General features: G+C 45.0%; 1 protein-coding gene across 9 annotated transcripts in view; it reads left to right on the top strand.

Moving 5' to 3' along the window:
- SLC20A2 (solute carrier family 20 member 2) overlaps nt 1-17,645 on the top strand; it is a 102,042-nt gene extending 84,397 nt beyond the window's left edge. For 7 of the 9 annotated variants that reach the window (XM_081809628.1, XM_081809624.1, XM_081809631.1 and 4 more), the window contains 4 exons: nt 3,215-3,400; nt 4,437-4,521; nt 16,068-16,342; nt 16,394-17,645. In XM_081809628.1, coding sequence (XP_081665754.1) covers nt 3,215-3,400; nt 4,437-4,521; nt 16,068-16,232 — 436 coding nt within the window. In that variant the 3' untranslated portion in view covers nt 16,233-16,342; nt 16,394-17,645. Of the gene's footprint in view, nt 1-3,214; nt 3,401-4,323; nt 4,522-16,067 lie in introns of all 9 variants that reach the window. The other 2 variants (XM_081809619.1, XM_081809644.1) reach the window with 2 other exon arrangements.
- The last annotated feature ends 4,932 nt before the right edge of the window (nt 17,646-22,577 follow it).

The raw sequence follows: 22,577 nt of genomic DNA, 5'->3' as shown, positions 1-22,577 counted from the left end.
CACTATAGATCCTATGAACATTAGAAAGATAATACTCTGAACCACTCTGGCCATAATTTTGACAACCTAGATGAAAAAGACTAATTCGTTGAATGACACAACTTGCCGGAACTCATGAAAGAAGAAATAGACTATCTGAGTAGGCCTATCTCTATTTAAGAAATCAAATCAATAATTAATAACCTTCCAGAACAGAAAGCTCCACGCCCAGATGGGTTCACTGGTGAATTCTACCAAACATTTAAGGAAGAAATTATGCCAATTCTCTACAGGCTCTTTGAGAGGATAGAAGTAGAGGGCATACTCCCTAACTTATTCTACAAGGCCATTGACATAAAAGAAAACTACAGACCAATATCTGTCACAAGCGTGGATGTACACATCCTCAACAGAATATCAGCAAATTCAATCCAGCGATGTATAAAAAGAATGAAACACCATGACCAAGTGATATTTATCCCAGGTATGCAAGGCTGGTTCAACAATCAAAAATCAGTTAATGTAATCTATCACATCAATAGGCTAAAAAGGAAAAAAATCACATGATCATATCAATTGAGGCAGAAAAATCTTGAACAAAATTTACCACTTAATTCATGATAAAAACTCTCAGTAAACTAGGAATAAAGGGGAACTTCCTCAACTCCTGAAATGAATAAGCAGTTATAGCAAGGTTGCAGGAATGAGGTTAATATACAGGTCAACTGCTTTCCTACACACCAGTAATGAACAGGTGGCATTTGAAATTAAAAACAGGATATTGTTTACATAATGAAACAGGTATAAATCTAACAAAATATGTACAAGATCTAGATGCAGAAAACCACAAAACTGTTGAATAAAATCAAAGAATTAAATGGAGAGATTTTCCATGTTCAAGGATAGGAAGACTCAATATTGTCAAGATGTCAGTTCTTCCCATCTTGATTTATAAATTCCTTACAATCCCAGTCAAAATCCCAGCAACTTATTTTGTGGATATCAACAAACTGATTGTAAAATTTACAAGGAAAAGCAAAAGACCCTGAATAGCCAGCACCGTATTGAAGGAGTAGGACAAAACTGAAGGACTGACACTACCCAACATCAAGACTTACTATAATATAGCTACAGTAATCAAGACGGTGTGGTAATGGTAAAAGAATAGATAAATCAGTGAAATGGAGTAGAGCTCAGAAATAGACCCCTGTAGGGGCGCCTGGGTGGCTCAGTCATTAAGCGTCTGCCTTCAGCTCAGGTCATGATCCCAGGGTCCTGGGATCAAGTTCTGCGTCAGGCTCCCTGCTCTGCAGGGGGCCTGCTTCTCCCTCTGCCCCCCACTCATGCGTGCACTCTCTCTCTCTCAAATTAATAAATAAAATCTTAAAAGAAAAAGAAATAGACTCCCATAAATATAATCAACTGATTTTTGACAAAGGAGCAAAGGAGATACAGAAGAGCAAAGAGAGTCTTCTCAATGAATGGTGCTGGAACAACTAGACATCCGTGTGCAAAAAAATGAATCTGGACACAGACCTTACACCCGTCAGAGAAAGTAACTGAAAATGGATTGCAAACCTAAACGTAAAGAGAAAAACTATGAAACTCTAGTGGGATAACACAGGAGAAAACCTAGATGACCGTGGGTATGGAAATGATTCTTTAGATACAACACCAAGGGCACAGTCCATAAAGGAAATACTAGATAAACTGGACTTTATTAAAATTAGAAACTGCTGCATGGTGGAGGACAGTGTCACGAGAAAGAGAAGAGACGCCGGAAACAGAAAATATTTGCAAAAGACATATCTGCTAAAATAGTAATATACAAAGAACTCTTAAAACTGAACAATAAGAAAAGAACCCAGTTTTAAAAATGGGCCAAACACCTTACCAGACACCTCACCAAAGAATGGGATGCGTGGGTGGCTCATTCGGCTTAGCGTCCAACCCTTGGTCCTAGCTCAGGTCTTGATCTCAGGGTCGTGAGTTCAAGCCCCGCATTGAGCTCCACTCTGGGCATGGAGCCTATCTTAAAACCCAAACCAAACCTGTGGCATCCTCCAAAACAGTCCGCGTGTGCCTCCAAGGGCCTGAGTGACAGCAGCGGGTTGAGGGGAAGGGTGTAAGCACTAAGTCCTGCTGCCTGCTGGTGACAGGACTTTGGCATCCGCTTCCTCATCAGTAAAATGGGAGCAGCAATAGCTGGGGGGCAGGGTGGGCGTGAGAACCAACGGTTAGAGACGGTGTCTGTGGCCCGTCGTGTGGGAGCTGACACAGCCACCCTGCTAGCTAGTAGTAGGAGCAATGCTAGTAGTGAAAATGGAAATAGAGGAAAAATAGAAGAGGAAAAAAGAACTGGGTGTTTGTGTCCACTTGTCATGATATTTCAGTACTCCTTTAAAAAATTAAGAAGGCACACATCCATTAAGGGGCCTCCTGTAAAAAAAACCCACAATGACAAGTGTCGGCGAGGGTGTGGAGAAATGGGAGGCTCGTGCGCTGTTGGTGGGCATGGAGACTGGCCCAGCTGCTGTGGAAAATGATCTGGAGGCTCCTCAGAATACGAAAAATAGGACCACCGTGTGACCCCGCAGTCTTCTTCCTTCCGAATGTGTACCCGGGAGAAGTGCAGGCGGGGTCCTGAAGGGGTATTTGTACACCTGTGTTCACTGCACATTACTCCTGGCGGCCAGGGGGCGGATGGAGATGTGGGCTGTGCATCCGGGGGGTGTCCAGCCTTGCAGAGGGAGGAAATTCCCACTCGTGCTCCCACGTGGATGAACCCCGAGGACATGATGCAGAGTGAAGTAAGCCCGTCACACAGACACGAATACTAAGTCATCCTGCTTCTACAAAGTACCTAGAGTAGTCAAATCCGTGGAAACAGAAAGTAGGGTGGCGTTGAGCTGCGGCAGGGGTCGGGGCAGAGGGACTTACTGTTCCGTGGGTATAAAGTTCCAGACTTGCAAGGTGAGAACGTCCTAGAGATCTGTTTCACAACAGCGTGAACTGCTGAACACTACTGAACCGTACACTTAGAAATGGTGAAGGTAGTACATTTGATGGGGTTTTTCACCTCAATAAAACAAGTTAATCATTTTGATTATGTGGGCGATCCACAAATACAGGCAGCTGGGCTTTCCTCAAGCCCGGGAAGCTGCCACCCACTGTGCACGGGGCCTCGTGCACGTGCAGACCGTGTCTGTGTCACCATCTCTTTTTCCCCCGCCAGTAACGCCATCGGTCCCCTGGTAGCCTTGTGGCTGATTTACGAGCAAGGCGCAGTCCTGCAAGAAGCAGCGACCCCTGTCTGGCTGTTGTTTTATGGAGGAGTCGGCATCTGCACCGGTCTCTGGGTCTGGGGGAGAAGAGTGATCCAGACCATGGGGAAGGACCTCACTCCCATCACGCCGTCGAGGTAAGCCGAAGCGCCAGCCTGAGGGGCAGGGCTGTCCTCCCAGGCCTGCCACAGAATCCGGCTGCCCCTCCACCCCCACGCCCTCAGCACAGCCTCCGGGCCGCTGGGGGCCCAGCGGGGACAGGGCTCACCGCCCGTCGCCACCCTCCGCCCTGTGCACCCGGCCCATCCGCAGTGGCACCAAGCGAGGGAAAGTGAGAGGCTGGAAGTTTAGGAGGAAGAGAAGCTGAAGCAGAGCAGGAGGGAAGAGGAAAAGAAACCCCGGTCCAGGCTCCCCGGGGGTCTTACCCCACGGGAGGCCCAGAGGGCAAGCGGGCCCAGGGTCTGCATTTCCCGAAAATTCTCTGCCACACAGCTTCACCTGCTGGATGGAAGCAGCTCTCGTCTGCCACCCTTCGAGGTTAGCCTGTGCGAGCTTCCTGGGGCTCAGCAGATGGGGAACGGTGCCCCGCTGTCCTCCCACATGGTCTCTCCGTGGTCCTTCTGTTGTGTATTCTCCACATATATTTGGGGTTCAGTACAAATTGACAGGAGAACTTTGAGAATACAACTAAACTTGGAACCACCTATTATAGGAAGTCTTTCTCCCCCTTGAAACCCACTGTAATGAAAGATTCTTTTATAAGATGGATTTGAAGAAAAATGAGCAATCTGAGGGGAAAATTCACTTTTTTTGCAAGAAGTACACATTTTGAAAATGGGAGTATGGTTTTTTTCTTCCTCTGCCACTTTAGAAATGACTAATTTAGCATTTTTTACACAGCAGGAATTTCTGACCCAGTTACGACAGTGTGTGCTTTTGGAAAACATATCAGAAAAAGAAGGCTATTTAGGGCTGTAAACAGTATCATGCACAGTCTTAGTGTGAATTGTTGTCATTATGCAGCAGTTTCTTTTCTGCTAATGTCATCTGGCCCCGTCAGCAGGCCAACAATCGACCCAAAGAATGTTCTGGTGAGACTCTGGCACCCCTGGGGTGCCAGTGAGGCTGATACAAAGAGCGCCTGTGATGTGTGTCTTGTGCCCCCTCCCGCAGCGGCTTCACCATTGAGCTGGCCTCCGCGTTCACAGTGGTGATCGCCTCCAACGTCGGGCTTCCCGTCAGCACCACGCACTGCAAGGTGGGTCCGGCCTCGGGCTGCTGGATTCAGTCCACAGTTGCCGAGCGAGTGGAGAAAAGCCGGCGGCGCTTGGTGTATGCTTGTTTGTGCAAACAGTCATCTCAAGGTTTGCTGGGTCCGCTGGAGTGTTGCTGGATGTGGGCTGTCCCTCTTGACCCTCCAGGCTCAGCAGCATGACGCCTTCTGTCGCGCACACTTGGCCTTCTCAGTGCATGCATGGCAAGAGCTCTCCCTCCTTCCATGTATGTTTCACACTTTCCATTTGTCCTGTTTCTCTCTCGTTGTTTCCACAGTGGATTTTGCAATGAAGTCATGTGTACGCTAACCATATTCGTAGGCTCACATGGGGGCATGGCACCCAGTTCCAGCCAGTGCAGGGGACTGGGCGTTGACAGTGGAAGTAGACTAAGCAGAAATCATCTCAATGGAAGTGTAAGACTTGGTTGTTTCAGTTCTTTTTCCTTACGTGACTGGTCAAAGTGACTCGATTGCCTTAGAGTCAATTCCAAAGGAGGGGTAATGCTGAATATCGATCAAGTGCTCTAAAACTCAGGCCTGGGCAGGAGGGAATTCCTTAGAACGGGGGAATGTTGGAGCTGCAAGGAACCTGAAAGATGAAGGAAGAGGAAATGGTCTCGGTGAGTTTCTGGGAGTCCTCCAGCGTCACCCAGGGAGGAGCCAGGACTAGAACCCAGGTCTGCCCCTAAAACATACTCAGTGGGCTTCCCATATACAAAAATATTCACTAACTTCAACGAAGCAAAAGACACTTCCAGATTTTTCCTAGGTTCTTTTGTTCATGTCATTCAAGAAAAAACCATTTGTACCTGCTCTGTATGAGGCACTGTTCATTGTGGGCACCAGGGCCACCAAAGTGACCAAGGCAGAGACAGCCATCCACATTCACACACAGTTTAAAAACACCAACCGATGTGTTTATTATAAACAAATACCATTACGTGTGAATGGCTTAATGCTTCAAATATTAAAATGACAGGTGGCGTTTATGGGAGTATTTTAAGTAGGCCAGCTGACAAATCCGGAGCCTCGTGGCATGGAGAATCAGCCTCATTGGAAAGAGGCTTTTTGTTTCCTTGTTTTCTCCTTTTTTGCTACAGTATGTAGAAAACCCACAGTTACCAGAAATTTTTATTATAAAAATCACTGCCACTTACTGAGTGCTTGGGAAATGCCAAGTGCTGTGTTTAGGGCTTCATACATGTGCAACAGATAAATCACTCAACCCCACAGCAACCCTATGAAATTGGTAGTTATTTCCAATTTACAGATGAGAAAACTGAGGACTCCCGAGTTAGATCACTCTCCCAAGATCATACATTCAGCATGTGCTAGAGCCAGCATTCAGACGTTGACCTCATGCTCTGTGCCTTCTACTTGTCACAGTGATCCTGGTAATGGTAACCAACCACAGCTAAGACATGCGGGGCAGGTGCTCTCTGCGGGTAGCGTGTTAAGTGCCCTGTGAATATGAACCCATTTAATTCTCCCAAGAACCTTTGGAGGTGAGTGCTAAGGTGACTTCAGTTTTAGCAATGAGGAAACTGAAGATAGCAAGGTTAAGTAACTCACCCAAGCTCACATGACCAGGGAGGGGCCCAACTGAGGTCCCGCACCAGAAGGGTGGCCCCGCCCTGCTTTCCGCATCCTGCCCCCCACACCTGGCAGGTGCAAAGAAGGAAGGCAGGAAAAATGCGCTGCGTTCTGCCATTCTGTCACTGTTACTGTTCTGATTCCAGTGATGTAAAAGTTACAAAAGAAGCACACATTCATTGAAATATTTCAAACAGTACAAAACTCTATGGAATGGAAAGTGATCCTCTTCTGCCTTACTCCACATCAACTTCAATTCACTGGTGTGTGGGAGCAGAGAGGAAATGCCTCTTACTAAATATATTTTTCTCCCAAAGAAATAGGCTTTGAACTTTTCTGCAGGCACGAAGAGTCTTTGGGGCTGCTTTTAAATAAATGTTACTGTCTTCTTAATGATTAACCCTGCACGTAAGCAAGCCTAGTGAAGGCCACCTCTTTCCCACCAGTTGAAAGATCTCTTGAAAAACCGAGTTTGGTTTCCCTGGGCTGTTACCTAGCGTTATCAGCAGTCTGACCTATACGAATGTATGAAGTGTTATAACGGACAGTACTTCTTTTGCTGATAACACTAAACTTTATTTTTTTTTTAAGATTTTATTTATTTATTTGACAGAGACACAGCGAGAGAGGGAACACAAGCAGGGGGAGTGGGAGAGGGAGAAGCAGGCTCCCCGCGGAGCATGGGACCAGACGTGGGGCTTGATCCCAGGAGCCTGGGATCATGACCTGAGCCGAAGGCAGACGCTTAATGACTGAGCCACCCAGGTGCCCCAAGACTAAACTTTATAATACTACTTACAGAAATAGATGAAAAGTATTAAGTGCCCATAAAAACCTACACTCTTATGTCATTTCCCCAATATTTATATTTATACTATAATGAGGAGGTGCGCCTAAGGAATTTATATCCAGTTTGTACAGGACCTTAATGAATAAATGTATATATCATCATTATCCTAAAATATCCATACAAATCATGTGATAGGTTTTGTTTCCTTAGAGCTGATGATAAATAGAGTTAGGATAGCTCGTTGGGGACTTAAAATAAGTCTCCTTAACACGAGGCCACAGTCGATGTCAGCTATCAAATAGACAGGAGCCAGACCTCCACTCAGATTCTGACCAGTCTGGCCAGTGTCACTGATGGTGGACTGATGGAAAAAGCCCAGAGCTAATCGCTGCAGTAGCTTAAGTTAGGGTCCTGGCTTTCCAGTCCTCACCGCAGGGTGCAAAGCCTGGGTGGTGAGGCGCTGGGACGAGCTTGCAGCTGCCCTCTGGCCGAGCGCCCCCCCTCCCGCAGTGCCAGTCCGTGTGCGGTAGCCCCGCGCAGCAGGTGCGGGCGGAAATATGAGAGATACGGCGTGGCGTTAGGAGCAAGGCCCCGTGTGGGTGACACCATGATTCTGGAAACATTCAAAGGGTGCTGACATCTGCATAAAGTCATAACTGAATGCCATTGTGTTTTTTCAGGAATAATCACACCACCTGTTCGATTTTTCCAGCTCTCTGCTTCCTGTCCTCTCTGCTTGTTAGGTTTCTTGCTTAGAGCCACCTTCTGCAGAAGGGGGACAAAAGTTAGGAACTTGGCAGGAAAAGATGGAAAGTATTGCTGAAAATACACTTTTGAATGTATATGGGTACATTTTATTCATTCATGCTTTTTTTCTAAGTGTACATAACTAAGGGCATAGTTTAAATTTTATTGTACCCCATTTAAAACACAAACCTCCATTAAGTGATCCAGATGTTAGCTGAATATATAATTTAGAAAAGCATAATTAGAAAAATCATATTATCCAGAACAGTATACTGTATTAGTATAATCCTGTATTTCAGAACGCATAGGCAAAACAAGTTTTGCTTTCTATAAATCTTTCGGTGTTATACATTTTTGTATTTTACATCAGAGGGTTCAATTCATTAGATATTTTCCTGGGACGCTACCTCTGGCTAAAGCTAAAAGCCCTTAATTAAAAAAATAGAAACGACTCTTGAAAATAAAAGTATCAACAGTTGTATGTTTCAGTAACTTGAATTTTTCTTCCCTTCTGTGAGCCTTGATCAGCTGCGGTCTCCAGCCAGGGCTACTGCAGACAGGGGCCACTATGGAACACATTTGTGAGCTTTTTAACAGTGATTCAGAGTGGTGTTATCCAAAACGGGCTGGTTTGGGATGATTCTTTTTTGTGAATTACCCACATTGTTCATCTATATTGATGACATAAATGATTATGCAACCAGCCTTTGGATTTGGAAGTGCTTTTAGGAAACACTGCTGATTTTAAAAGTTAGTATTATAGGGCACCTGGGTGGCTCAGTTGGTTAAGCGACTGCCTTCGGCTCAGGTCATGATCCTGGAGTCCCTGGATCGAGTCCCGCATCGGGCTCCCTGCTCGGCAGGGAGTCTGCTTCTCCCTCTGGCCCTAACCCCTCTCGTGTGCTCTCTCTCATTCTCTCTCTCTCAAATAAATAAAATCTTAAAAAAAAAAAAACTAAAAAAACAAAGTTTAAAAGTTAGTATTATAATTTCTAATTTAATTTTCTGATTCTTGCTCTTTGGTTCCCCGGCTCCTCAATAATTCTATTGCTCTTGGTGACTATGATGGCCTTAATCTGGAAACACATTTAGCTTACTAAGAGGGAGGTTACAACACAGCAATGAATAATACAAACAAAAGACAATTAGTAGTGAAGACATAGTACTCTGGGTCCCTTGTGATCCATATAACATAACAACTAAAAAGATAAGGCAAAAGCCACTAGAACTCAAAAATTAATATGTCTAAGTGTGTGACAGATGAAGAAGACAAAAAGTATTTAAGAATATAAAAGATTTGGGGCGCCTGGGTGGCTCAGTTGGTTGCGTCTGCCTTCGGCTCAGGTCATGATCCCAGGGTCTGGGATCGGGCCCCACATCAGGCTCTCTGCTCAGCAGGGACTCTGCCTCTCCCTCTGCCTGCCGCTCCCCCTGCTTGTGCTCTCTCTGTCAAATAAATAAATAAAAGTTTAAAAAAATAATAATATAAAAGATTTGAGGGACGCCTGGGTGGCTCAGTCAGTTGAGTGCCTGACTCTTGATTTTGGCTCAGGTCATGATCTTGGGGTCATGGGATCAAGACCCCCACATCGGGCTCTGTGCTCAGCAGGGAGTCTGCTTGAGATTTGCTCTCTCTCCCTCAGCCCCTCCCCCCACTCACGTGCGCGCACTCTCTCTCTAAAATAAATTTTTTGGGACGCCTGGGGGCTCAGTCAGTTGAGTGTCTGCCTTCGGCTCAGGTCATGATCATGGGGTCCTGGGATCGAGTCCCACATCGGGCTCCCTGCTCTGCGGGAAGCCTGCTTCTCCCTCTCCTTCTGCTGCTCCCCTTGCTTGTGTGCTCTCCCTTTCTCTGTCAAATGAATAAATAAAATCTTTTAAAATAAATAATTTTAAAAGAAGAATATAAAAGATTTGAATAATAGATTTTGAGCGGTATAATAAATATATATCAAAGTTTTACCCTGCTGATCATATACAACTTTTTGTCAAGTATCATCAAGCATTTATCAAAATAAATTCAGAAGGCCATGATAAAAATCACTTTAAAATTTATAAAATAAGAACAGAAGTTGTGCTGAACACACTAATCACAATGAAATTAAAGTATAAATTTATTATGTGTTGAAAAAGGGAAGTATCCCCGTGGGTAGTTTTAAGTGCTCTTTTTAAGTAACAGTTGAATCAGGCAGTTTTTAAAAAATTATAATGATAACTTTCTTTAAAAAAAAAAGTGTGTGTGTCTATGTGTGTGTGTGGAGATACATGGAAAAACCTTTGGCAGCCAGTTAGACTCAGTTGAAAAGTCCTATCTTTGAATGGTTTAATTGAGCAAAGGGAAAATAAAAGAGCTAGACATTCAAATTAGGATTTTTTAAAAGGTGCAGAACAATTAAAATTCTGAGCAAACTAAGAAAGGTGTAGTAATTATAAAAGCAAAATAAATTTTAAAAAAATACTAAAGGGGAGGGAGAGAGAAAAGTGGTTACTAATAAAATAATATCAATTCACATCAGGGAAAAAAGAAAGGGAATTAAGTTAGGAGAAAGACATTATAACAACAGATAGAGAAGGGCATTTTTAAGTTATACAAGAAACCACGAAGCTGTATGCTAAGGAATTCGAAAATTTATGTAAAATGAATTATTTTCTGCAAAAAGTATACATGACAAATAAATATTGACAAAGAAGTAGGGAAAAGTGGAAAGTCTGACCAGAACCAGAGGAAGAAATTAAGGACAATCTCCAAAAACAATTCTCATCTGAAAAAGCAAAAAGGAGGGGGCACAGCTGATTGCAGTTCTAGATGGATTCATTAGATAACCTCTTCCATTGTATTTATTTTTTTTAAAGATTTACTTATTTATTTTTAAAGATTTTATTTATTTGAGAGAGAGCACAAGTGGGGAGGGGCAGAGGGAGAGGGAGAAGCAGACTCCCCGCTGAGCAGGCAACCCAGTGCGGGGCCGGATCCCAGGATCCCAGGATCGCGACCTGAGCCAAAGGCAACCGCTTAACCGACTGAGCCACCCAAGTCCGCCAGAAGATTGATTTATTCATTTGAGAGAGAGAGTGCGCATACACACGAGACAACAGAGGGGCAGAGGGAGAGAGAGAACCTCAAGCAGACTCCCTGCTTGGTGCAGAGCCCAACTCAGGGCTTGATCTCACAACCCCAAGATCATGACCTGAGCCGAAACCTAGAGTTGGACGCTCAACCAGCTGAGCCATTCAGGCCCCCCATAACCTCTTCCATTTTAAAAGAATAATTTTCATGTTATGGCAACTTTCTACAGTGTAGAAAAAAAACAAAATAGAACAGGAAACTCTTCATTTTGTTCTATAAAGCATATACTGAATAAGCCTAATACCAAAACCTGATTTAAAACATGACAACGAAAGCTATATTTACTTATGAATATTGGTATAAAACTTAAGGAGCTAATAAATGACATGAACGATTTTAGAACATTTCAGCAGGATCAAATTGATTTTCCAGATTACTAGAAAACAGGCTCTGAACAGGGCAGGGTTTATCCACCACCTGCACCTACACAGGGCTGGCCCTTCGTAAGTACTCAACAGACAGGTGTTGAGTGAATCCCAAGAAGGGTGTTCTGACATCTTCAAAATAATGCGGTTCATCAGTCTATTAAAAAACAACATGTGATCATCTACTGACATATATGCCAAAAAGACATTTGATAAAATTCAGCATGTGTCTCTAAAACACTGCTAGAGGGCGCCTGGGGGGCTCAGTCGTTAAGCGTCTGCCTTCGGCTTAAGGGTCCTGGGATCGAGTCCCACATCGGGCTCCCTGCTCGGCAGGAAGCCTGCTTCTCCCTCTCCCACTCCCCCTGCTTGTGTTCCTGCTCTCGCTATCTCTCTCTCTGTCAAATAAATAAATAAAAATCTTTGAAAAATAAAATAAAATAAAACACTGCTAGAATTCAGTAAAAATGACCCAGCCCACCATAAAAATACAGAACTCTAGAGCTTCTCTGTCAGCAATAGCCAGTACGAAAATGTACTAAAAACAAGAACACCTCCAGAATTATAGCAAAAAGCTATTTCAGAATAATCCTGATAAATGCAAGTGGTATATATGAAAAAGGCACAAAACTTTGCACAGACGTGAAAGAAGACCGGCAGATGAGACAGACTGTGTTATTGGATGGGAAAACTAAATTTTATAAAGATATCAGTTCCCTGCGGAGCACTTGCCTGGCTCAATTGATGGAGCACACGACTCTTGATCTCCGGGCCGTGAGTTCAAGCCCCACGTTGGGTGTAGAGATTACTTTAAAAAAAAAAAAATCTTAAAAAAAAAAAAAGATTCTATGTTCCCCGCAAATACAACCCCAACCAAATTTTTCTTCTAACTTTACAAAAGGAGACTAAAGTGAATTTGGTAGGTTAAGTTAGAATATAAAATCTAAAAAGAAAAGTGATGAGGAGAGACTAGTCTTACCCGAGAGAAAGTTGAAAATACATGGAGGCGGGGCAACAGTGTGGATGGGGACAGTTTCAGTTGGGGAAGATACAAAGTTCTGGAGATGAATGGTGTTCATGGTTGCAAAACAATGTGAAAATACTTTATGCCACTCAATTGTACACTTAAAAATGGCTAAAATGATCAATGTTATATGTATTTAAATACATATTTGTACAATGAAAAAAATCTGATATTTCTATAAAACCGTAGATAGGCCAGAGATAGAACCTACGATATACAAGCAATATAGTTTGAAGATGTTGGGTAAGTGACGTTGGATAGCTGACTGTCAATCGAGAAAAACAAAATTAGACACACAACTCTCAAAAAATATATCTGATGGCCTAACTAGCATTTTGAAAACTTTTTTTTTTACAATCTATTGCCATCTTTTATTTAATTTGATAATTATGTAGTTTAGCACAACCCACAAGTAAGATGAGACATGGTGCTTGTTGGGCCTTTTTGGATTTTGAAGGCAGTATTTGCCACATTTGGGTGTGATGCTATGGCCCATTTACCTGGCTACCCATTATGAGTAAGATTCAGAGTATAAACTACTCGGCAGCAGTTCCCAAGCTCAGAAGCAATTTTAAAATTTAGAATAGAATAGAATCTTATTTTAGAAAATGTATAGTAAAATAGAATTAAATATCAAATATTCAAGGACAAATCACAGGAGAAGAGCACAGCATATTTTATTGTATGGAATTAGAAACTTGAAACAAAGCAAAATAGTGAATTGAGAAAATATTTGCATTAAATAAGAGTTAATATCATTCAATAAAGACCACACATAAATAAATAAAGGGACACATTTAGATTCCAATTGGGCAAAGTACATGGAGAGACAATTTTATATAGAGTAAAGACTAGAGGGGCACCTGGGTGGCTCAGTCGTTAAGCATCTGCCTTCGGCTCAGGTCATGATCCCAGGGTCCTGGGATCGAGCCCCGCATCGAAACCTACTTTTCCCTCTCCCACTACCTCTGCTTCTGTTCCCTCTCTCTCTGTCTCTGACGAATAAATAAATAAAATCTTTTTAAAAAAAGACTGAGAGAGTACAATTGGATAAATAAAAGTAAGTTCAGCCTTAGGAGTAATTAAAGATACGCAAATTAAAGCAACAGTAAGACATGTTTTTGCTGATTGGTTAACAAAAAAGAAAAATTTGCAGGATTATTACAGTGTACCAAAATTCACAGATTATGGATGATCTTGTACATTTACAACTGTTTATAAAACTATTTGGCAGTATGTATTAAGATCCTGTTCTTCCTCCAAGCAGCATTCCATCTGATACATGCAAGGGAGTTGGTAAATTACCATGTTGCAACCATTGGAGTAAAGAAGGGATGGCTGAGTCTTTAGCCCAAGGGGAGAGGGAGGTGGATGAGGGGCAGGATATTTTAATAGTATGAAAATGTTTCTTCATAGATTGTGGCAAAAGGTTAAAAACTGGTGAATTTGGGTAAAGGGTGTGTGGAGTTCTTACAACTTTTCTCTGTTTCAAATTATTTCAAGATGTTTTTTAAATGCTCCCTTTAAGTTGTTGAATCACTATTGTTCACCTGAAATTAATATAACCCTGTATGTTAACTATACTGGAATTAAAATAAAATAACAAAACTAAATAAATGCCCCCTTTAATAATCCATTTCAGGGAATATTATTTTGTAAAGTCCAAATATAAGCTATATGAATACATTAATCATGGAACTATTTTTTTTAAGATTTTATTTATGTTTGCAAGAGAAAGAGAGCACAAGCATGGGGTAGGGGCAGAGGGAGAAGCAGGCTCCCCACTGAGCAGGGAGCCCAATGTGGGGCTCAATCCCAGGACCCTGAGATCACAACCTGAGCTGAAGGCAGACGCTTAACTGACCTAGCCCCCCAGGTGTCCTGGAAATATTTTTAATAGGGAAAAATTGGCAGCAAACTGGAAGTGGTTAAATTAAGGTGCATCCATCCACCTAAAGGGTGTGCCATTTTTCATGATAATCATAAAGGCTGTGAGCACTATGGGAATATGCCTATGATATAATGTTAATTTTTTTAACGAAAGGAAATAGTGTGCCCTATTATTTACAAATAAAAGTATATTGATAAAAAAATACAAGAAAGGAATATAAAATAGGACGGTAGTGGGGGTCTGGGTAATTGTCCATCCCTCCTAGTACATAAACTTGCTATAATATTATTCTAACTTTATGCTTTTTTAAAAAATTTTATTTATTTGAGAGAGAGAGAGCACAAGTGGGGGGTTGCGGAGGGGAGGAGCAGAAGGAGAGGGAGAAGCAGACTCCGCAGTGAGCAGGGAGCCCAATTCAGGACCCTGACATCATGACCTGAGCTGAAGGCAGACACTCAACCAGCTGAGCCACCCGGGCGCCCCTACTTTTATGCTTTTTAAAAAAGTTTTCTAAGAAAGGAAGAGGGCATGATAAAATGGAAACTTGAACGTGTCCTCCTTCAGGGAATCCAGGACAACCAAAGGGGCACTAAAGAGGACATGCTCCGGAGAGACAGTGTTTAACAGGAGCTAGAGTTTGTGAACTTGACCATATTTGAGGACCAACAGAAACTAGCTGATCCTTAAGCAGTAGAAAAATCTCGATTGTCATGTTTTAGGAACTGCTAAACAGGATTATCAGGTTCATACAGGGTACTGGTTACAGCCAAAGACTTTAAATACAATAATCACTTTGAAGGCCTCCCCTAAGGGTTAGTTAGTTGCTGTCCTAGAGATGTTGGTCAGTCACGGCTTGGGTTGCAGATTAACTGCCTTTCAACATAACTGCTGTTTTGGGGGTTCCAGTTTGTGTCCATAAACGATCTGATGTGTTGGATTTTTTTTTTTTTTTTTTTTTTTGTGGTTAGACCCTGGTTGTTATTTGAACCTCATTGGCCCCTGATGATTCTGGAGTATTTGAGGGTTAGTAGAAACAGAGCCTATTTAATGGAGATCCTAAAAATCCAGCTCACAGATGGGCATTCTGTTGAACTCTGAGCCCCACCAGAGTGAGGCATGAGATGTTACAGGAGTTGTACTTTCTTATGATTTTCATTTTTAGGGTACTTGAAGCTGAGTCTTTTTTCCTTTTTAAACTTTCAACAAACCATAAAATGAATGGTGAGTGTTTAAAAAAAGATTTGAATCCGTGTTAACATTGTGATTTTCAAGTATCTGTACCTGTCATTTTGTGAGGCATGAGTGAGAGTTCCGATCCAATAATATTTATGCTCCATTTTATCTTATTTAGTTTACTTTGCTGTTTGCTTTTTTACTTCCCTTCATACTAGCTAAAGTACAAAGATGGCCAGGCAGCTTAAGAGATAGAGGAGAAAACCAGTTTAAAATCAAGAGGCCTGAGTTCTAGTCTGCAGGTGCTGTGATGAACGGTACCTCCTCGTGCCCCCGGATCCTCTCGGGACCTGTTTCATCCTCTGTAAACGAATGATGTGGATTGGATATCCTCAGAGGTCTTCTCCAGCTCCAACATTTATGATGCTGTTTTTCTAAGAGAAGGGCACATTAAAGCAGGTTCATACGTTGTGTTAAACAGTAGCCTGCCTGCGGAATATTTAAGACAAGTTATAGTTTATAAGGTGCAGAGAGAAGACAAGACATGTAATTGGCTAACGTTCCACTCAAATAGAGCAGAATATACATGGAAAAGTATATCGGAACTATATGCTGAGTAGAATAATCCTGAAGTAATTATACCTAAAATCTAAATTATTTTAAGAACTTTTAACAAATTGAGGGGAAAGAATTGGTCATTTCATAATGCGGTTTACTTCTGAGATTAGCCAGTTTCCATCGGCTGAATGTAGAGTCTGTGTCTCAGCTTCATATTTGCGGGCCTCCATTTTCACTGTGAAATGTCTGTGCTCCCACAGGTGGGCTCGGTGGTGGCCGTGGGCTGGATCCGCTCCCGGAAGGCCGTGGACTGGCGCCTCTTCCGGAACATCTTTGTGGCCTGGTTTGTGACTGTCCCCGTGGCTGGGTTGTTCAGTGCTGCTGTCATGGCTCTCCTCATGTACGGGATCCTTCCATATGTGTGATTGGTCTTCTTCCACCCAGCGCACAAGGTGTAGTCTGGTGTGGGGACATGGGGGGGCGTGCGGCACGCGTCCTGCCCATGCACGGGCTGTCCCCCCACCAGCTTCTCCAGGTCCCTTTCCTATGGTTCCGAGCCACACTGCTCACCCACCAGCTTCTCCAGGTCCCTTTCCTATGGTTCCGAACCACACTGCTCACCTACACTGTAGAGAGTCATCCTCCAGAGCTAACTTAACTACTGTACATAATCATGTGCATTAAACTGGTATCGTGGTGACAACGTGGTGCGGTTACTTATCTGTTAAATATATCTTGTATACATAGAATACATAGCATTATTTCAGACATATTCAAAATGGGAGTGGAGATGTATTGCCTAGAATTCAATATTCAACAAATCTTTGTATGTCATGATTTCAGTGGCAAATTTTAAGAACCTTTTAAAAGTAAAGTGTAGATTGGAAAGTGATGTTTTCCCCATTGAATATACTGTAAGATAAGCGAGAATCGGGATGGATGATGCCCATTTGGGCAGGTGTACGTCCGTGGGTGTGCTCTTGAATAATACCGGGGTAGGAGTTCACAAGTGCTTTCACTGAGGAATCTGTTCATATACTGTGTATTGATTCTGTAATATATCATAATTGCTTCTGTAAATACTTAAGACTGTAATTTTTTAATGGTGTGCTTCCCTATACTTTTTTGATCAGAGAATTTTGGAAAGTACCAAAGAAGCAGGGGAATAGTTTGCCAGTATTATATTTTCATGTTGTCTGTCTCCCCTTCTCATTAATCGTACGTTAGCCCGTGTCGTAGGGGGACCGCCGGGCTCCGGCTGCCCCCGGCAGCGCACATACTGAAGCACGAGCCCCCTCCGGCCCCCAGCACGCGCGGGGCCCGCTTTGGGTCCCCTATCCCACCCCACCCCCACTGCCGCCACATGCCAGATACTGGTGAAGCCCGCAGTGGCCCTTCATCGTCGTCCGTGTAGAGAATGTACGTACGGAAGGATGCGTATCAAGCACCACATGTCAAGTCCAGTTTAAATTTTCACCCCTCTTCTCCCCCCGCAGCCTGAAGAACAGAATTCTTGTCTCAAACACTAAGGCGAGTGATTTGACATTCTAGAAATTCAGGAGCAGGGAGAGTTGAAATATTAGACAATACACTGGATTTGAGGATTTCCTTGAGGCCTTTACTAAGCTGAACATCTTGATGCTCTACTGTAGTCCCATTGGATTCTTTTTTGATAGCGGGAGGGAGGAAGTATGACTAATGTTAGAGCCTGAAACTATGGAAATGCTGCTAAAATTTTTATATTGACAAACGTTTTCTTGGTACTTCATTGTGATTTTTCCATTAATCAACCACATTAAATTTATAATAAAAAATGCCCCTCAAAGTTTGCCTCTGAAGTCTTTTTCTAAATATCTATGTTTTTTGTTCAGTTTCCACAAAAATAAGCGCTACATAATTTGTTTACTTCTATTTTTCAAATAACTTTCTTATTTACGACTATTATATGTTGGTACACAAACTCCACATGAGCAAGAGAAGGAAGAAATGACGGCCACAGCCCAGCACCCTGAAATCCCCACTGTTAGCACACACACGTTGATTCTTCAGCAGAGAACTGCTAACAGGGCGTGTTAGCAGTGTGTGAACTTAGCCAGCCTCTTGAGGGGGAGTGGGGCGGGGGGCAGTCGGTTCACGTGTCCGGGGCGAAGGGCCTAGCGGAAAAAGGCACATCCTCTTTCTTCTCGGCTCAAGCAGCCCCCCACACCCCTGCTTGGAGCTTCAGAAGCCAACTCCTGCAGCCTGTGCCTCAGGGCTCTCAAGCTCCGTTTCCTTCTGGAACGAGGAAGGGGACAGAGATGAGGGACACTGACCAGGTGTGACAAGTTCTTCATCTCCACAAAGAAATTTGCTTTCTCTGATTTTTAAAATGGCATTCTAGGCCTTTCATGCCCCCACTTATGATAAAACTATAGATTCAAGAACAAGTTCGATTTCCTCCTAAATTCATACGAAGAGTAAAAGCAAAACAGCGCCAGCTTGCAAGCGGCGTCCTGGGAGAAGGGCTGCGGGAGCAAAGACCCAGGGACCCGAGTGGGACGAAGGTCGCACGTACACCGAGCCTCGGGATGACGAAGCACCGTCACCGGCAGTACTGAAGAGAGAAGCCGGCCCGGTGCACCCCTCCCCGGCCCCAGCCCCTCTCCACGAGGGCAGGGAGGTAAGCTCTGGCAGAGGATGGGTCACCCAGGACGGGGACGCGGACACTGGGAAGGGGCTCCCCTGCCCTGGCCGCCTGAGAGTCTTCATCGGAGTCCACACACTCCTCGGACCGCGGTACCTCCGACGGCCCTGGCATCTTAGCTGGGGTTTGGTCGCCAGATCACTGTCCACAGAAGGGAGCTGTGCGGGGCTAAGACAGGCGCCCTGGAGACCCTGCCTTCCCCGTGTCCGGGGCCCTTGCAGAGGGACAACGTCTGCACGGAGGACGGGCGACAGCTCCCAAAGCAGCCTGCGCTCCCAAGACAGTGTTCCTTCACTTCATTTTCTGCCTTTCCAAGAGGACTGAGCTTCTGAGCAAATATGTAAACACATTTACTCATTTTTCACAAGATAATTTTTTAAAATAAGTCCTCTCGTCTCCTCAGAATAAGCTGCAGAATAAACAAACCCCATCATTCAGAGAATGGCGTCATGTCAAGTTCTAGGGCGTCGGTGAGTTCATCCAGTTACACCATGAGGCAGGAAGAGGGCGCTGGAAGGTCAGGCGGTGTGTTCCGTGCAGCCCTCGGGTGGGGCGGGGCGGAGACCACGTCCCCCCCAACGCCTTGAAGTGCCCCTGCCGGAGCGGGTCCTGGAGTCTGGGAGCGCTGGGCCCCGATGTCGACAACCACCCCTACCCTGTTAGCACGTTTCCTCGCAGGGGCCTCGAGGCCTCGCGTGGGGCTGAGACGAGTTCTGGGGGGGACGGTGTGGTGAAAACGGCCACTCCGGGCCTGGCTCAGAATAGGGCTCCATAAACTAGCGGGTGTGCCTTCCCTTGTTATTATGGGAACTTTTTGTGGACGATTCCCCTCAGGTGGACTGCTTGGAGGAAAACTTTTAAGTTGAGATGATGGAGAGAATGAATAGAAAATAAGCCACAGTTCATTGAACAAAACAACCAGAGACTAAAAGAAACTGGAGAATGGGTTCTCTGCATGCTAGGTGGAGGAAGAAGATTGATGAGACCTGTAGAATATGGTTAAATTCTCATGGAGGTGGGGCAATGTAGCCCTGACCTTGGATTGTCACCCTCTTAAATATTTTCCTAGCACATCATCCTTTATTACTGAAAAGACAATGAAACAACCCTGAAGCATATTATGAAAAAAAGGGAAAAGTCACCTGCACTCCATCATCCCTCCCACATTGAGACACCCGTCTTTGGAACACGCGGAGCTGGCCAGGCACTGGGGAAACAAAGGCATAGAGTGAGAAAAAGTGTAGGCAGCCAAATGGTCAGATGACCAGAGTAAGCCCCAGGCTTCCCGACGTCCTCTCAGCCTCTCCCTCTGAGGGGCTGTCAGACCGTGTCCACGACTGGGGTCTCCAGAGGAAGGAGGGGGCTGTGCCAGAGGCTGGGAGGAGGGTCCCAGAAGGAACACTGGCAGGGGATTAAGAACCTGGAAGCCCAGGAGGAAAGGGTGAGAGGTTTCTCTGGCCTGTTCTTATAAAGGAAACATGAGGAATTCAGTCTGATTTAAATTAAGGACTTTCAGACTCAACAAAGGTGATCAGCTGTTCTCTAATCTCTACTGGCTAGAACAAATCGAGAACTTGAGAGCAAGAAGGATTTGGGCTACAGTAGGATGGACCGTTCCCTTGCCTCTCCCCCAAGGCTTGACATTTGGAGGTTCAAACAAACCCCGAATGTAGACGTTCCAAACTAGGCGTCGGGTAGGGTGCTGGGGAAGGGAGTGAGGTCAAAAGGAAGGAGACAGACTGACCTGCAGGCCAGAAGGCACTGGACTCCACAGTGGGACCATCACCTTCTCTTGGCAGTGACAACAGCGACACCAAGTGGGGTCAAGTGCAATTGCAATCATGACCGTCTTCTCAGCACCTTTTTAAATTGCAGCAGTGAAATCACCTCCCAGGATAATAATTATAATTCAAAGAGTTGCTAGAAATGTCAATATCTGTTTCTTTGATGGCCACAGGAAAATACGAGTACTTGCTGAAGGAGAACTTCAGTCCGTATGCAGAAATCCCCATGACTTGGAAGCCACGCCACCTGCCTGCTGGCTCATTCCCATCCATTCAGTAAACACCCACTGGGTGCCTATCGTGTGCCAGGAGTTGGCCTGGCCACTGGAGGCAGGGAGACAAAAAGGCGTCTGGGAGTTCGCAGGCAGGAGGGGAGGTGGGTAAGTAAAAATGCAATACAATGTGATTGCTGCCCCCTGAGGATGGGGAAGCTTTCACGGAAGAGGCAGAAATGGGGCGGGAATGCCAAGTGCAGGGTGGACAGTGAGAGCACTGGGTCAGTTTGGGGATCGGTGTTAGATGCCGGCAGACTCTCTGAGAAGAGGGTCTGACAGGCAGCTTGCCCGGAAGGTTGGAAGGTCCCGAGGGCCGTCTTACATGGCGCGAGGCTTTGGGAACACCTTTCGGAGGCAGCTCTCAGGAAGACAGGACGGGTCATACTCAAGGGCCGAATGCAGTGGGTACGTGGGGATCCCCAGGAGCTGTGCCGAAGCACAGCCTCTATGGCCCCCACCACCGCGAGGTCTGCATCCATTTCCGCAGCGGACAAGCCCCAGCTCTGGGCGTGCACACGCTGAATGCGGTGTTCTGTTCTCAGCGTCTCCTTCCCCGGGACGGGCCCACCTTCAGCACCACACTCGGGCCTCTGCTACCCTCATACTGCCTCCCCCGGGGGCAAGGCGCACGTGTGAATGGCACACTGGGGAAGAATGAACTGGGCGTGTTGGAGTTAGTTCCTTCCTCCAGGAAGCACTAGAATCCCCCTCCTCCACTGCCCCCCACCCGGGCCTGGGGGAGGCCTGCCCTGGCCCGACGCCACGGTCACTCTTCACCCTCAGGAAGTGTCAAGCAGCCTTCATCAAAAGATGCAGCTTTTGGCTTCTGTCCACTGACACCGTGTCCTAGTTTACCATTTGTTTAAAACCTGAGGAAGAATGGTGCTATTATCTGACCTCCTTTATTCTGAGAAGGCCCGTGAGGCTGTCAGAATCTCTTAAGGACAGGCAGATGTCATCTGAAAAAGCCACTCAACACAAACGTAACGCCAAGGTACAGAATTAGAGAAGGCTGAGGATAGAACCCGAATGTCGACATTTAAGTGAGGGCAAAAGAGGGACTTGATTCTAAAGGGCAACAGGCAGGGTACACAGAGCATGCGCCGTCAGAGGCTGTCGCTTTTTTTAAGATTTTATTTATTTGACAGAGAGAGAGACAGCGAGAGAGGGAACACAAGCAGGGGGAGTGTGAGAGGGAGAAGCAGGCCTCCCGCTGAGCAGGGAGCCCGATGCGAGGCTCGATCCCAGGACCCTGGGATCATGACCTGAGCTGAAGGCAGACGCTAACGACTGAGCCACCCAGGCACCCCCAGAGCCTGTCATCTTAAAGGGAGGATGGTCTTCATGCGCAGAAAACACGGCAACCCTCCTGTGTGTGCAGGGCGATAACACTGTGGGCAGCCCACAAACGGCTTCAGCTGTCTTAGAGCTCTCCTCCTGTCCAAGGTCCTAGAACCCGAGGCTGGGCCATGTTACTGGTGAGCTTCCAAGGACTGATATTTAGTAACGAAACTTTGGGACATTATCATCCTCCGCTGTTCCTTTTTTTTTTTTTTTTTTTTGAAAGATTGATTGATTGACAGAGAGAGGGAACACAAGCAGGCTTCCTGCTGAGCAGGGAGGCTGATGCGGGGCTCGATCCCAATCATGACCTGAGCCAAAGGCAGACGCTTAACGACTGAGCCACCCAGGCGCCCCCCTCCTCTGTTCCTTAAGCAGTGATTCTCAGAGTATGAACATGGATTAGCAATGCATTGTGTTGTCTTCTTATCTCTTGGAGAACTAATATTTAAAATGTGATGTGTATCAAACATCTGCCTTCGCCTCAGGTCATGCATGATCCTAGACTCCCAGAGAGAATGCTCTGCGGGGAGTCTGCTTCTCCCTCTGCCTCTACCCCTCCCCCCTGCTCGTGCTCTCTCAAATAAAATCTTGTAAAAAAATAAGTTTAAAAAATGTGATGTGTAAACTTCAATCTCTTAAAATTTAATAAAAACCTCATGCCTATTAGTTTCTTATCACAAGAAA

This window comes from Leptonychotes weddellii, chromosome 2 (genome assembly GCF_054177405.1).
Source record: "Leptonychotes weddellii isolate Sample4059 chromosome 2, ASM5417740v2, whole genome shotgun sequence".
Taxonomy (NCBI): Eukaryota; Metazoa; Chordata; class Mammalia; order Carnivora; family Phocidae; genus Leptonychotes; species Leptonychotes weddellii.
This window is presented reverse-complemented; position numbering and strand designations above follow the sequence as displayed.